Below are 17,715 nucleotides of genomic sequence, written 5' to 3'. Positions count from 1 at the left end.
AGATAAAAACAATTCTTTGTAAATGGAATTCGGTGATCTTTTTTCGTATCATTACGGTAACATTACTGTAACACTACTGTAATAATACCTAGTTTATATTTTATATATATACAAAGAAATACCATCCGACAGCACTATGAACGCTACCAAGAAGGGAACAAAAATGGCGTAGCATGACTGCGCGCGCACAAAGATGTATTTTCGTGTTAATTATTCAATTTAAAATAAAAAAAATTTATTAATAAACAAAAACTTTTTTTTAATTAAACTGTATTTCAATGTTTTTTCTGTAACTTTAAATTAACATTCATTTTCTAATCTAATTAAATTAACACAACAATGCACCAATAGCAAGCGTTGTCGCCGACAGCGTTATCATCTTAGCAAGAACCAATAACAAGCATAAAAATAGCAGATTTCTTATATAGGATATAAAAATGTAATAATGTATGGGTCAAACTTACAACATCAGAAGCGGTATTAAATGAATCACTTAGAAGACTTTCAATAGCGAGCCATTTGATTGGTCGATTTTCATTATCACCAAGGCAATGATAATCTTGAGGAAAGAGATCTCTAGCCAAAGCATTGTCTGTAATTTGAACTCTTAAATCTTCATCCACCCTAAATAGAGAAAATATCATTATTAGTATATATTTGTACAATAATAATCAATAGTGATATTAATATACGGCCAAATACCACAACATTTCATCACAATATTGCCAATATTGTTTTAAGATTAACTATGTCGACCCTGTTTCTATATTGTTTGGCTCTGTTGATGCAACATTGTCAAGACATATTATCTCCCAATAGAGATAATGATTGAAATATATGAATAACTTTTCATAAATATACACTACCGTCCACGAGTATCAGGATGATTACACGCGACTCTTTGAAGTCATTTCGTTAATTTTTTTTGAGTTGTAGAGTAAGAAAGAAATAAAAAAAATTATCAAATTTTCTCATTTTTGGCTCTTGTTTTCAAGTTTTTCAAAAATCTAGAAAAATTTACATAAATTTTTTCTAAAAACACAGAAATCTTCGTTACAATTTCAGCTTTAAAATAAGCCTTTGAAAACTAAAAAGATTAATCTGTCTTCGATATATCATTAAAAATGTGAAGCCGTGTTTCGACGATTGGTGCATTGGAATTTAACTGTGACGACTCGATTCTAGCATCGCGTGGTTGCGAATGGGAGAGAAAACAGGAACTGATTTATGCTGGGGAATAATAAATAATGATGTTTCACAAGTAATATAAAGAAACTCGAAAGTTCATAGTTCCCCCGCATGATTTCGTCCCTGCTTCCTCTCTCATTCGCAGCCGCGCGAAGCCAGAATCGAGTCGTCACAGTTGAATTTCAATGCACCAATCGGTCGAAACACGGCTTCACATTTATAATGATATATCGAAGATGGATTAACCTTTTTTAATTTTCGAAGGCTTATTTTAAAGCTGAAATTCTAACGAAGATTTATGTGTTTTTAGAAAAATGTTATCTGAATTTTTCTAGATTTTTGAAAAAGTTGAAATCAAGAGCCAAAAATGAGAAAATTTGATAATTTTTATATTTCTTTCTCACTCTACAACTCAAAAAATAGTTAATAGTTAATAGTTAATGGAAAAACTGTTCATAAAGTTTTAGGCTTACCCGTTCCATTATACAGTGATTCATCTTCAAACATTAAAGTTCAATCTTTAGAAGGCCTCTTTTTAAAAAATATAGATGTTTTTATTTGGGATGAAGCACCAATGGCTCCAAAATATGCTTTAGAAATTATGGATTATCTATTCCAACGAACCTTTTGGTGGTAAAATTGTAATCCTAGGCGGAGATTTTCGACAAACTTTACCAATTAAAGAACAGGGTACTTAATCAGAAATAGTAAATTTATCAATAAAAAATAGTAAACTATAGAAATATTTCAAAAAATACACATTAACAGATAATATGAGAGCTCTACCACAAGAAACGGAGTTTGTAGATTTTTTACTTAAAGTTGTCAATGGTGAATTAAATAATGCAGATGATAATGTTATATTACCAGAACATATTATTCTAAAAGGGAATAGGTACACAAAATTTAAAATAAAATTTAATCCTTTAAAGATAAAATGTTTTTAATAACTATGTGTGTATCTTTAGAGTAATATTAGAAACTTTTCGGTGTAAAAACATTTCCATTTTTAATAGCAGAAAGAAAAGGGGCGTGCGTAGCGCGTAAAAATAGTGACTAGTTTATATAAATTTTGTAAGATGGCTATAATAGTTTAATGGTTACACAAAATTTTTTAAACAAAAAAGTTGAGAAAACGATATTTTCCACAATTTTTGATTTTTAAAATACCAATAAATTCTGATCGAATTAGATTCAAAAGTAAGTCAATTCGAATGTTTTTAATGCAAAAAATATAGTCTAACTTTATGAAATGATCGATCTCCCCTGGAAAGATCTAAAATTTAAAATATGATTAAAGCTTTTACCTCTTTCTGGTTTTGAGATATTAACCCTCTGCCTACTCAAGTGACTGTTATCGACAAAAAACGACAATTCATCGCCTGGTTGGGACTATGGGAATTATATTTAAAAGCGCTAGAGTGAGGATAAGTCGGCGTAGGCAGAGGGTTAAGACTGATGAAGGGAGACCGGGGTTACTTAGCACACTTTTCACTCTTTATTATTTAACTTAAACATTTTTGCTTTTTTAAATCCTTATTGCAAAGAAAACTTGTTGCAATGAGAGCGATTTCATAATAAATTTTTTATCCCACATGCACAAAAATGTCGCTTTTAGATAGCTGACGACAGGACGTAATGGTCATTCATTTGTTCGATCGTATGAAAATGGCGTTCAATTTTTTCCTAAGACAAAAAAACAGCTGTTCCCATGAGTTATTTTTGTCCTAGGAAAAGAATGAACGCCATTTTCATACAAGTCAAACAATTAAATGACTTTTACTCCCTGTCGTCTGCTATCTGAAATCGCCACTTTTATGCATTTGGAATAAAAAGTATCGTAAGTACACTACCGTTTGAAATTGAGGGACCACCCATTTTCAGGTGAATGAAAAACATTTTAAAACATAAACTGTATTGAAACTAAAATTTCTTTCTTTTTTTTTGAAAGATGATATAATTTTGAAAAGAATAAGATTTTTCAGAAGTCATTTGACCAATATTTTATTTAGATATTTTTAAAAAATCCTCATTATCAATGTTTTACAAAATTTTGAATAACTTCTAAAATAATTAACGCTTTTTAATGACATTTGGCTTATTTTAAAGATGACTTTCTACACTATGAGAATAACTTATAGGCCACGGTTAGCTTGAATTAAGTTTAACCCAAAAGTGCTCCCCCAACCAATTTTTCTTCTAAATCTTAGGGTCAGTTTCACCAACATCGATTAAGGTAGTGTTATAGTCTGTAAGCAGTGAAAAATGAGTTGAAACAACATTTTTTTCTTGGTAATGAATTTATTTAAAGTAATGAAACTTTTTGCATCATATTATTGCAAATTTTGCCTGTCAAGAATAAAAAAAATTTTGTTTATTGATGATTTTTTAAAATCGGTTGAAAATAACTCGAGTTATGCTGTCCGCCAATTTGAAAAACATCGTTTTAAGAAAAACGCGTTTAAATTGCCATTACGCGCGTATAACTTTTTTATTTCTTTGAATTTTAATCTATAATTTAGGAATTATCTTTTTCAGATAATTTAGAACACAAAAGTAAATGAAAAAAATCGATTTTTTGATCGACACAAACAATAATACTACCTTAAAAGTGAGCGGTTAAACTCACGTTAATCATTGATTAATCATTTAATCGTAGTTGGTGAAACTGACCCTTATTCTGTCTATTCTGGCTATGTCCAAGTTGTGAAATGTAAACAAACTAAAAGGTAAACAAACCAAGCACTAAAATCGCACTTTTGTAACAGCCATTTCTCCCACAAAAATGAACATTTTTACACTTTAGTGAGATCTTATTTTGTTTTTTTGAAAAAATCCATTCATATAATTTTATAATTATTTATTAGATAATTATTATATAATAATATAATTATTATAATTTTAAATTACAAATCCAAACAAAATAACATCGTAATATATATTTTTACACTTTCTTTACGAAAATGGAAAATTAGAGTGTCAAAGTTTCCAATGAAATCATTTTTGACTATATGAGCAATAAAAAGCAATTACTAAAATAACTAATTAAAATGACCTGTAAAACAGCATTTTTGACGTGTTGCGAAAATAAAACTGTTTGACTATATCAACCGCACAGATGATGAAGAAGCTCCAGAGAGCGATTGGACGTACAACATGTAGAAAGGGAAATTTTTCCCTTTCCTCCTTGAAATTACAAGGGGAAAGGGTAAAAACTTCTTCATCGTCCGTGCGGTTGATATAGTCAAACAGTTTAACTTTTCGCGACGTGAACTCTGTTGATCTCTGCGCATGAGCAGACCGTACTAAGTACGCATCGACAGCACGATGCGGAAGTACACAGTTTGTTTTGCAATGAAAATTTAGTTGTTTTCTCATGTTTTCAGCTATGCTGGGTATAGTTACCAAATTGAATACTTCAGTTCACCATTTTCATAAAGAAAATGTGAATTTATACTTATGTACGAAAATGAGAAGTCGTAGAGTTGTCACCTCTTCGGGCCTCGCCCGGAGACTCCGGGCTGCGAAGTAGATCTCCGGGTTTCCGGGCCGCAAGTAAATTCCTCCGGTCTTCGGTTATTTTCAAAAAAAACTTTTAATTTTAAGTATTAAAACGATAACACATCATGGCTGAATTATTAACTATTCTCCCTATTCTTTATTGTATGGTAGAAGCTTCAGGGAGCATTTACACCTTCCGTTCTGGACAATTTTTACAGAAGGTGTAAATGCTCCCTTACTTTTTCTCTACATTCTGATAGTGACCGTAAGCCGAAGGCACAATACGTCTAAAAACTAGTCCCATGTCTGCGTAAAAACGTTAAAGCGCAAAAAAAGTTGCAAGTAATGAAAAATATTCTTGCAAGCTAAAGTAAGTTGTAATTTTAATTTTAAATATGATTTAAATAAATTGAATTTTTTAGTAAATTAAGGCAAATTAAACGAAAACATTCGGACAATAAATAAAATATTTATTTACTCCAACGTTTCGAAATCTAAATGATTTCTTCTTCAGGGAGTCTATCCAAAAAAATATACAAAATTAAATAATAATAAGCTTTATTCTATAATTAATTCGAAGCAGATTTATTGGTAAGTTTAAATAAAAATTATATCTATTTATAAATGTCCATTTTTCGTGTTAGACAAATAGTGTGTTAAACTCAATTGTAGAGTTTAATTAAAAAAGTGTTGTGTTAAGTGTAAATATGATTCTCATTTCTTATATCCCTAGCTTGATTAACAAAAAAAATAATCATAAAAAAACTAAACAGATTTCGTAAAAAATCGATTTTTCAAAAAGTTTTTAATTTTTAGGGTAATTTCGCTCATGGGACGAGTGCAAAAAAAAGTGACGAATGCTTCTAAATATTTTAAATATTCGTCAGAGCAAATGGAAAATGCACTTAAAGAAGTGAGGAAAGGGAGGAAATCAATAAGGCAAATTGCGGAGGAATATGAAGTTCCATTTTCTACTTTGAATGACAAATTTAAAAATAAACATAAAAAAAAACATGGACATCCATGCGAATTATCGTCCACGGAAGAGACGGTACTTGTCGAAGCTTTGGAAACTGCAGGATCTTGGGGATTTCCTCTAACAAGTCATGACCTCCGAAACATTGTACAAATGTACCTGAATAAAGAAAAACGACACAGTCGTTTTAAAAACAATAGACCAGGTCGAGATTGGGTTATTCTATTTTTAAAACGTTATACCAGATTATCATTGCGCCTGAGTGAAAATATTAAAAGATGTAGAGCTAAAATTGATGATGCGATTATTAATAAATACTTTGATAATTTAGAAATTTCATTGAATGGCATTCCCCCATCAAATATTATCAATTACGATGAAACTAATTTTACTGATGACCCGGGATCTATTGAAGTAATTGTGAAAAGAGGTGCAAAACATCCAGAACGAATAACTGACTCTACCAAAACATCTGTAAGTGTGATGTTTGCTGCAACAGGAGATGGTGAATTGCTTCCACCTTACCGTGTATAAAGCGAAAAATCTTTACCCTACATGGGTTGAAGGAGGAATTAACGGTGCACGATATAATCGAAATGAATCGGGCTGGTTTGACATGAAAATATTTGAAGACTGGTTTCTTTCTATTTGTTTACCTTTATTTAAGAATCTTCCAGGTAAAAAAGCTATGATAGGTGATAATTTACCTAGTCACATTTCTCAAAACGTAATTTCACTATGCCAACAAAATGATATTGTTTTCATCTTACTGCCACCGAATTCAACCCATCTCACGCAACCATTGGACGTCTCTGTCTTTCGATCCTTGAAGAAAAGTTGGATAGAAATATTAAATACGTGGAAATGTAAGAACCGGGGAGTTGTTCCCAAGGCAGTATTTCCAAGGCTTTTAAAATCAGCAGTTGAACAAGTTGGCGACAAAATGAAGACAAATATTCTTTCTGGATTCAGGGCATGCGGTATCATCCCACTTAATAGAGAAGCTGTTTTAAAAAGGTTGCCAAACGCAGATAAAATCTTGAAAAATACCACCGTTTTATCTGATACATTCGTCTCTTATTTGGAAAAACAACGATTTGAATCAAGTAATCCTTCTGCTCGTAGTAGTAAGAAATTAAAGATTGATTCTGGGAAAAGTGTGTGCATTGAGGATGTAAATTCTTTGAAACAAAATGATCTACAAGAAGGAAAAGAAAAGAAAAAACGCGGAAGGCCAAAAAAGGTACAAGTTGAAAATGAAAATGACGAATCTTTGAATAAAATAAAAAAAACAAAGCGAGCTGGTAGACCGAAAAAGAGGAAAATAATTGAATCTGACAGCAGTGACGAGGATTTTCCTTATTCAACCAATGAAGAGAATCATAATTCTATAAATGCTAATGCCAATAATAACGATGTGTCAAAAAACTTCCTGGTCTTAAAAGACAAAGATTTTGTATCAATAAAATCAACATCAGAAGAAGCTGAAGAAGAAATACAAGTAGGACAAATAGTCACTGACATTGACGAAAACGTATTTGAAATCGAATTACTGCAAAAGAAAGAAGGAAAAATATTCATTTTGTTTTCCCTCTTGTCCCTAACGTACAAAACTTAAGAAGAGAAGAAATAGTTTCTAAACTAAAATTGAAAAGAAATATTAGAGGAAGATATTATTTTACAGATTTTTAAACCATTTTTATTGTTATTTGCATGACAATCAAGAAATTTTATTTTTATGATTGAAATGTATTAATTTGTCAAATTCTAAAACACAATGTTAATAAATATTTATTTTACTGACTTTAGACTTTCTTTTAACTTCTCTATGTTCAAATAACTCTATGTAACCATTAAATTTTTGTAAAATGATTTATTTTTAAAGTCAATTTGAATTGAGCGAATTAACCCTACATTGGGGTGTAATTTCGCTCACACAATATAGCTATGTAAGTAAGTATTTTGCAATACATATTTATTTTGGACATGACACAATTAAAGGGAAGGAGTCAGAGATTATATATTTTCAATACAGACATTTATCTTCATGATTTTCTCACAAATTTTTAAAATAAACATGAAAATTTGAGCGAATTTAGCCTGTTTTACGGTATCTAAAGTGTTTATTTTTTAATTCGTATTTAATTGAAGAATGTCTGAATAATTTAAATTTCGTGAAATTGATTTGTAAACAAATGGATTTTAAAATTCTCAAAGAACTTTTTTCAAAAATTATTTAAAACTAGCTACATATACCTCACTCGCTAACGCTCGTTCGGTTGTAATTAAACTTATTTGTTTTTACTTATTTCTTTCTTTTTATTTATTTGTGCTAAGTAAATTTTTACTGGATATAAATATTTTAATTTATAGTATCAAATATATAGTTATTTGTAGCAAATTCGAATTATTTAAGTGAAATAAATGGTATAACTGGATCTAATAAATATTACTTTAAATCAGTTGTAGGAAAATTACTTGATTCAATATTGCATGGTTTTTAATTCAAATAAATATTTATTTGTATCAAATATGCAATAATTCTTCATAATTAAATATTTTAATTGAGACTAATATACTATTAATTGCTTTAAGGCGGTGTCAAAGTCGATTGGATTTTTGCATTGAGCTTCAATGGAAAAATCGCATCGACTTTGACACCGCCTTAAATAATTAATTATATAGTCCAAATACTAAATTTATTTGCATCAAAACAAAGCAGTGTTGTATGTAATTGTATCAAATTTTAGTTGTAATATCGATTTTTCCAAGTCATCTAAAGTTTAAAAAACTTGTTCCCGATAGTTTTAGATTAAAGATATGCTTTGCGTTTGAAGATTTTTGGTATTTTTTATTCAAAATGGCGCCTGAAAGTAAAAATTTTTTTCAAAATTTAACACAGGATGGATACAATATTTTCAAAAAGTTCTTAAAATCGCTTCAAATTTGTTACAAACTTAAAAATGCATTGTATTCGCTTAAGATTTGTTACTCGGTTCAAAATGGTGGATTCAATATGGCGGACCACAAAATTAAAACTTCATATGTTAGGCCAGTCAGTGAGTGAAAAACTGCCCAAAAATACAAACAGCAAAGTCTCAACGGTTTCTGGTAGTTTGGGGGCTCCTTATAAGAGCCCCACAGTTTGCTCTCGATTTCCGGGTGCAAAAAACAGTGTAAACAATCGCCAAAGTTTGGAAAACATGGTTTTTCGATGCTCGTTGCTTCCGGTTAAGTTTTAGGGGAAAAAGTTGTTATTGAAAGTTATAGAGCTTGGAAATACCTTTCAAATGATGTGTCATACGTTAAAAAAGGTTAATTAGTTTAGTTGCAAATGAATTTAAACCATTAAAAATAGCACTTCTTTAATTCCCACATAGCACCATATTTTGCGGGAAGCTAACGGGAAACTAACCATGTTAGCTTCTATAGCTAACATGGTTAGTTTCCCGTTAGCTTCCCTTGGCCTATAAATGTCCTACGCTTTTTAGTTTTCCGTGTTAGCTTGCAGAAAGTTATCTAAGAAACTTTTCTGAAAACAAGTAGAGAAAAGTTCTTTAAAACTATCTTAGGCCAGTCGGTGAGTGCAAAAACTGCCCATAAATGCAAACAGCAAAGTCTCAACGGTTTCTGGTAGTTTGGGGGCTCCTTATAAGAGCCCCACAGTTTGCTCTCGATTTCCGGGTGCGAAAAACAATGTAAACAATCGCCAAAGTTTGGAAAACATGGTTTTTCGATGCTCGTTGCTTCCGGTTAAGTTTTAGGGGAAAAAGTTGTTATTGAAAGTTATAGAGCTTGGAAATACCTTTTAAATGATGGGTCATACGTTAAAAAAGGTTAATTAGTTTAGTTGCAAATGAATTTAAACCATTAAAAATAGCACTTCTTTAATTGTTTAATAACATTGTTAATAATTATCGAATTTGTTCATAACTTACCAGGAATGTTCTCCTTGCGTAGCTGAATAAATCCAAAAAAAATTAACTAGATCGGAGAAATAGTTTATGCATAATTCCATTTGTTAACTAAAAACATGTAATTTTTCAACGGAATTTCCCCACTTTTGGTACATCGAATTTCGATTTTTTCTTTTGGAAAGTACACTTAAGAATTCAAACTTTCATCCTATTTAAATGGCCAATTGATTTTTTTATCTAAGTGCATAATAAAAAGGGTTAAAAAAGGGTGTGTTTTTTTGTCATAAACAAATGGAATTACTCAGCCAATTTTCACTTTATCAATTAGCTATAAACGGCATATAATTCCATTTGTTTCCACAAAACTTTTCAAGAAAAAAATCCGACCTAACTTGAAGGGGAGGGGGAGTTAACTTTTTTTTTTTTTAAAAATTCCTGACAAGTTAATTATTGATATTTTTTATTGAAACTCGCACGACTTTTAGTTCAAAACATGTATTTTATGAAAAAAAATTGAACTTAACGTTTTGTGCTTTTATTTTTCATTTATATCAAGTGAAAGTACTTGAATATTTTTTTCAACCCTTGGACGGCGGAGTGGGGGAACTCGGTAGGCGGGAATTTCGCCCGCCACGAACAGAATTCAGCCGTCAAATCCACAAAAATGGTCATAACTTCGTTAATTATTGACCGATTTTAATCTTTTTTTTTTAATTCCATGTATTTTTTTATGCTGAATCCAAATATGAATTTATATATTTTTTAAATAAAATATTTTTTGTAGAAATAAAAAATTTTTTTTTAACAACAAATTTTTATTATTATTTATTATATTTAACAAAGATTTTTCTTCATACATCTTATTTCATTTAATTTAAAATAATGTTATTTAAAAAAAAAGCTAAAATTATTTACCAATAAGCGTGTAGCATCGAGTTTAAGCGTTGTAGTGGCAAAATACGCTTAAACAACGCTTCAACTCGATGCTACACGCTTATTGGTAAATAATTTTAGTTTTTTTTTTTAAATAACATTATTTTAAATTAAATGAAATAAGATGTATGAAGAAAAATCTTTGTTAAATATAATAAATAATAATAAAAATTTGTTGCTAAAAAAAAATTTTTATTTCTACAAAAAATATTTTATTTAAAAAATATATAAATTCATATTTGGATTCAGCATAAAAAAATACATGGAATTAAAAAAAAAGATTAAAATCGGTCAATAATTAACGAAGTTATGACCATTTTTGTGGATTTGACGGCTGAATTCTGTTTGTGCACGGAGAGAAATATCTGGGCTTTTTAGCATGAAAGTTCTTCATACTACGATTGCAAGAGACCTATGCGATTTCGGTAAAAGTTTTCTGCAAAGTGATTGGTCGGCCCAGTCTCTGGGCGTGGCCTAATAGCCAGTTGCAAGAGTCTAATACCGAAAAAGCATAGGATTCTTGCAATCGCAGTATACTGTTTTGCAGTTATAGTATACTAACATTTCATACTTTTAAAATACAAAGCATTCATGCTATAAACGATTGATTTTTCTCTCCGTGTGGCGGGCGAAATTCCCGCCTACCGAGTTCCCCCACTCCGCCGTCCAAGGGTTGAAAAAAATATTCAAGTACTTTCACTTGATATAAATGAAAAATAAAAGCACAAAACGTTAAGTTCAATTTTTTTTCATAAAATACATGTTTTGAACTAAAAGTCGTGCGAGTTTCAATAAAAAATATCAATAATTAACTTGTCAGGAATTTTTAAAAAAAAAAAAGTTAACTCCCCCTCCCCTTCAAGTTAGGTCGGATTTTTTTCTTGAAAACCCTGTCGAAAATTTCACCAACAAATGTGGGTTTCATGATGTTTAAAAATAGTTTTATTTTGCTCAAACACAGATCTCAGTATCTTTAAACACACTTCTATAATTAAACATATTTTGAACACACTTCTGACATACTTTTTATAGTACGTAAATCATTCATTCAACACTATTTAAACATGTTACTCACATTAAGAGTAAACAGTCATAAGACATTTTCCTGACATACATATCAGGGTTCAAACCATGTTTTGAAAACACTAAGTTCACAAACTATTGTATATTTTACAATGAACATACTTGAAACTATCTTTTGACAAACATTTGTATGCTTGTTCAGTATTACTAAACAATGATTTCACATGCTTTGGAAAACAATGAATCACTCAAGTTGTATGTTAATAGTATGTTTAGAGAACACTCTCTGAACAAGTATGAACACGGAAAGAAAGTTATTTTCAAATTTTACAAAAATATTTTACAAGTGTTGGACAAAATGCGACAAAGGTAAATATTTATATCAGAAGTATTAAACTTTAAAAAAACTTATATGATATTTAGTAAAGTTATATAAAGTATCATAAACTTGTAACAAATTTTAATATAACTTTACTAAATTTTATAAGTTTTTTTAAAGTTAAGTATTTCTGATATCAAAATTTACCTTTATCGCATTTTGCCCTACACTTGTAAAATACTTTTATAAAATTTGATAATAACTTTCTTTCCGTGTATATGTTTCATTCGTATATTATCCCAGCAAACACGTTCTATAAGTATTCCATAACAGTGTGGTCACCGAAGTGCGGTCACAGTGTTATAGGACACTTGTTATAAATTCATTAATTAAGCTTAAATTTATTGCTTTAATATTTCATTTAAAAATTAATTTTTAAGCTTTTCCTTATACTTTTAACTTTGAAAATTAACATTCTTCAATAACATAACATATTAAATATAATGTATATTATACGTAAAATAATTATACTATTGTTGCAAATACAGTATCCTTTTTTCAAGTTACATAGCACATTTTCATAGTTCCTTCGTTACATATGTAAATTCTAAACTTCCTTTCATGAGCCTCCGTGGCGCAGTTGGTAGAGCGTTCGATTTCTAATCCACTCCTAGCTGCGTCTTGCGTTCGAGACCTCGTGATTGTAAATATTTAGATAAATAGCGAAACAAATTTTCGTCGACAGGTATAAACATTCCAAGTATGTATGACATGCGAGAACAGAATGGAATATTTTTTACTGAAATTTAAATATTTTTTTAATGGCAGATTACTATAAAAACATAAAACTTTAAAAAGGTTGTAAAGAGAATGTTAAGTGTGTGTTTAATTAGTAGATCAGGGTTTCATGAATGTGAAAAGAGTGTTTCAAGAGTATTTTTACCTGAACATTGTGTGTTCTATAAACACACTTCTGACACACAATTCAGTGTTTTCCAAACACTCAAAGCGTTCCAAAATACACGGATTAGACACACTTTATTGTGTTCACAAACACATAAACGACACACAATAAACATTCTATAAAACACTATTTAAACACGCTTTGCCCAAGATATTTTCGACAGGGAAGTTTTGTGGAAACAAATGGAATTATATGCCGTTTATAGCTAATTGATAAAGTGAAAATTGGCTGAGTAATTCCATTTGTTTATGACAAAAAAACACACCCTTTTTTAACCCTTTTTATTATGCACTTAGATAAAAAAATCAATTGGCCATTTAAATAGGATGAAAGTTTGACTTCTTAAGTGTACTTTCCAAAAGAAAAAATCGAAATTCGATGTACCAAAAGTGGGGAAATTCCGTTGAAAAATTACATGTTTTTAGTTAACAAATGGAATTATGCATAAACTATTTCTCCGATCTAGTTAATTTTTTTTGGATTTATTCAGCTACGCAAGGAGAACATTCCTGGTAAGTTATGAACAAATTCGATAATTATTAACAATGTTATTAAACAATTAAAGAAGTGCTATTTTTAATGGTTTAAATTCATTTGCAACTAAACTAATTAACCTTTTTTAACGTATGACCCATCATTTAAAAGGTATTTCCAAGCTCTATAACTTTCAATAACAACTTTTTCCCCTAAAACTTAACCGGAAGCAACGAGCATCGAAAAACCATGTTTTCCAAACTTTGGCGATTGTTTACATTGTTTTTCGCACCCGGAAATCGAGAGCAAACTGTGGGGCTCTTATAAGGAGCCCCCAAACTACCAGAAACCGTTGAGACTTTGCTGTTTGCATTTATGGGCAGTTTTTGCACTCACCGACTGGCCTATCTCTGGTAAGTATCTGTAAGCATTAGAAGTTAGTTTCTAGTAAGCGTCATAAGATAAGTAATATAATATAAATTGATATTATACAAATAATCCTTTACGGAATTTCCGTAATTATCTATTTAATTTGCACTTAAACTTATTTAATATTTCAGTTTACTTATAGCTAAAAAAATAGTATTTATAAATTTAATAAAAATATTTAAAAAAAAAATATTTCTCTCTATAATTTATTTATTGCCGCGAACTGATTACTTATTTATTCCTCAATATCAATATCAGGGTACAAAAATTGTTTCTAGTGTTTTCATGATATGAGTACGAAAGCTCACATCATCCTCTACAATCTCCAATTTGAACATTTTAAAAATATTTTTTTTTCGATGAGTTATCTTTGTTTTTGTTAAATTATTGTTAAAGAATTTGAAATGTTAAACAAAAAAGCAATGGTTCATTTATTTTTGATTTTCCTAAGAATGTAATAGTTTCTTTAATGAATCATTGGTTTCTGCTTGAGATTTAATGGGTTAATATTAATAATAGTAATATTATGTTAATATTTTTCTCACTGTTATCCCATTTGACGTTACGATGTGAACTTCAAACAAGGATAGCTCATTGAAAAATAGATATTTTTAAAATGTAAAAATTGGAGATTGTTGAGAAGAATAGCTTTCATACGAATATCATGCAAACACTAGAAAAAATTTTTGTAGCCTGATAAAAAACAAAAAAATACCTCAAAAACGGCATTTTTGCTAATTTTACGATGCGACGCGAACATCAAACAAAGATAACTCATCGAAAAATAGATATTTTTAAAAGGTCCAAATTGGAAATTGTTAAGGGGGATATGGGCTTTCGTACGCATATAATGAAAACCCTAGGAAAAATTTTTATACCCTGATAAAAAACCAAAAAGTACCCAAAAAATGGCCTTTTTTCAATTTTCAAGGTCAAATTTCTCAAAAATCTAGGGTGATGGACCAATTCTGATTACGGATTCGTGTTCGGCATCAAAAAACCTAGAAGAATCACCCTATGCAATCCCAGAAATAAAAATGCTGTTGCACTGTGTAATATTATCTATCAGAATATATCAAAAAAATAAAAGCATGCACAATAGTCTAACTTCAAGTGTGGACAGAATGGACAGAATACGACGATTATTATAGTTAATTTAATAAAACTGCTATACTTTACTTGATTTAATAAATTTGTCGTGTTTTTTATTTCATTTTGTGCAGAAACCGCACAAGTCCAAATGTTAATTTATTTTTTATTCCTTATATTAATTAGATAATAAATCAATCACATTGGAATTCTAAATTTATTGGTTTGTACAATATAATGCAAAAAACAGAATTGAAAAAAAAACTGAACATTTAAAAAAATCGGACAAGTGCGAGTTGGTAGTGTTTAAAAGTGCGAGATATTTTAAATTCTGACTTAATTTTGATCATTACTGATAAAAATTCTCAGTTTCTGCAATGATTCCGCCTATTTTAACCCTTTGCGACGTCTAAATTATTAAAAGTATCAGAATTTGATAAATGTTTTTTTGGTTCTTTCTGTTAGTAGTGCTTAAAAGTGCGAGAAATTTTAAATTCTGACTTAACTTTGATCATTTCTGATGAAAATTCGTAGTTTCTGATTATAATACCGTCTTTTTAACCCTTTCCGATGCCTAAATTATCGAACGTATCAGGGTTTCATAAATGTTTATTGATGATCTTTTTAGTGGTTATATGTAAAAGTGAGAAAATTTTGGAGTTTTTATAGAATTTTCATCTCCAATGATGGAATTTTTTTATAATAATATTGGATTATTTGTTATAATCTTATAAATTTAATATTTTTGTCTTTTTAGGGTTCCGTACACCTACGGTGTATCGGCGGAACCCTATTGGTGAGACTCTGTTGTCCGTAGCCAAATCGTGTCCCCCCCCTAGCGGCTAAACTATTTGACCTAAAGAGCTCAAATTTGGTCCAGATATGTATTTTCACTCGTAGATTACAGGAAAGATATAGCGAATGTGATTGGACGTGATGGGCATAGCATTGTCAAGGAAATAACAAGATTTTTGGTCAAAAATGCATAAAAAGTGACCATTCCCCCCCCCTTAACTTCTAAACTATTCGACATGGAGAACTGAAATTTTGCATGCTGGTGTATTTTTACTCGAATATTACAGGAAAAATATAGAGAACTTGATATGTAATGATGGCCATAGCGTTGTCAAGGAAAAACTAAAAAATTTAAAAAAAAAATTCTTTTTTTCCTAACTTTTACATTATTTGACCTAATGAGCTGAAAATTAGTATCCTAGTGTATTATTACAGTCTGACGACAAAAAATTTATTTAAGAAACTTTTTTAAAAAAAATTTTTTTTTTAATTTTTGTTTTCAAAAAAAAAAATTTTTTAAATTTTTTTTAGTTTAAACACGTGGCATTAAATATTTTAAGGAAGATTGAAATTTTAAGAGAATAAATGAGAGATTGTTTTCTGACTTTAATTTCTTAACTAAAAATAAAAAAAAATTGGACAAGTGCGAGTTGTACTCGCACTGCAATGGCGGGTTCCGCACACAAATATTAAAACAATACTTGCAACATTGATCGGTAATTGGTAGAATTAAAATAAACAATTAAAAAAATATATTAAAATCATTTGATAAGAAGAAATAACTAAAAAAATTAAAGTATTGTATATCTAATATTGTAAACAATAATAAGCAGAGGAACAAAATTTTCAAAATTATAGTTCCTCTGCTTATTATTGTTTACAATATTAGATATATACAATACTTTAATTTTTTTAGTTATTCTTTTTTATGAAATGATTTTAATATATTTTTTTTATTGTTTATTTTAATTCTACTAATTACCGATAAATGTTGCAAGTATTGTTTTAATATTTGTGTACGGAACCCGCCATTGCAGTGCGAGTACAACTCGCACTTGTCCAATTTTTACTTATTGATTTTATATTTATTCATTTATTAAAATACATTCTCACAGTTAAAAAAGGACCATAAATGGGAAGCAAAAATACAATGAAAAATATAGAACAAGATACACTACCGTCGGGAATTATCGGTACGGCTGCACGAGCACGGCCCAAAAACATACTAATCTTTAAATCACGATTCTTTTGTAAATACAAAGGTCAGAAAATTAACAAATATACCATTCGAAAGATAATTAAATTCAACGATTAATAATACATAACTAAAAATTTTAATAATTTATACAAAGATTGCAGCAATCGACAAATTTGACAAAAAAATTTTAAAAATAAATTTTTTTTGGAAATTTTTTCAACCCTTGCACATTTTTTAAAAATTGTAGAAAAAATTTGAAACTTATATAGGTGTAATCTTTCAACTCTCATCTTTAATTTAAGACCAAAAGAGTTTAAAAACCTTATTCATATCATGACATTTCATTATAAGCGTCCGAGCATTTTTAGCCAAAACCCGTTCAAAATCGACTAATTCAATGTATTTGTCAAAAAACATGCTAGGTCAATTATAATGATATCTCACGAAGCGAATAAGATTTTTTAACTCTTTTGGTCTTAAATGAAAGATGAGACTTGAATGATCACACCTATAGAAGTTTCAAATTTTTTCTACAATTTTTAGGAAATGTGCAGGGTTTGAAAAAATCTCCAAAAAATTTTATTTTTTAAATTTTTTTGTCAAATTTGTTGATTGCTGCAATCTTTGTATAATCAGGGTTACTACAGAAGTCTGTTTTTAAATTTCCATGACTTTTCCAGGTTTTCCAGTACCAAATCTGATAAATTTCCAGGTCACCTTTTGAACATTGTAAATTAGAGCAATCTTTGAAGAAAAATTGGCCTAATAATAATAAATTAGAATTTTTCTGTATTATAAAAATATTCACGTTAGATTATCTCTATTTAATTATTAAAGCACAGACAGGGTGTCTACTGAAAATATGACTTAAAATTCCAGGACATTCCAGGACAGATTTTTTAATTTTCT

At 29.5% G+C, this 17,715-nt stretch overlaps 1 protein-coding gene across 1 annotated transcript in view; it reads right to left on the bottom strand.

Moving 5' to 3' along the window:
- Positions 1-365: 365 nt before the first annotated feature.
- The window catches only part of LOC122499893 (tyrosine-protein kinase Drl-like), a 206,869-nt gene continuing 189,519 nt past the window's right edge, over positions 366-17,715 (bottom strand). Inside the window, exon 7 of the mRNA XM_043608469.1 lies at positions 366-624. Coding sequence (XP_043464404.1) covers positions 381-624 — 244 coding nt within the window. The 3' untranslated portion in view covers positions 366-380. The remainder of the gene's footprint in view (positions 625-17,715) is intronic.

The sequence above is a fragment of the Leptopilina heterotoma genome, unplaced genomic scaffold, assembly GCF_015476425.1.
Source record: "Leptopilina heterotoma isolate Lh14 unplaced genomic scaffold, ASM1547642v1 Lhet_178, whole genome shotgun sequence".
In the NCBI taxonomy this organism is placed as follows: domain Eukaryota; kingdom Metazoa; phylum Arthropoda; class Insecta; order Hymenoptera; family Figitidae; genus Leptopilina; species Leptopilina heterotoma.
The sequence above is the reverse complement of the archived record's forward strand: the minus strand, read 5'-3'. Positions and strand labels throughout refer to the sequence as shown.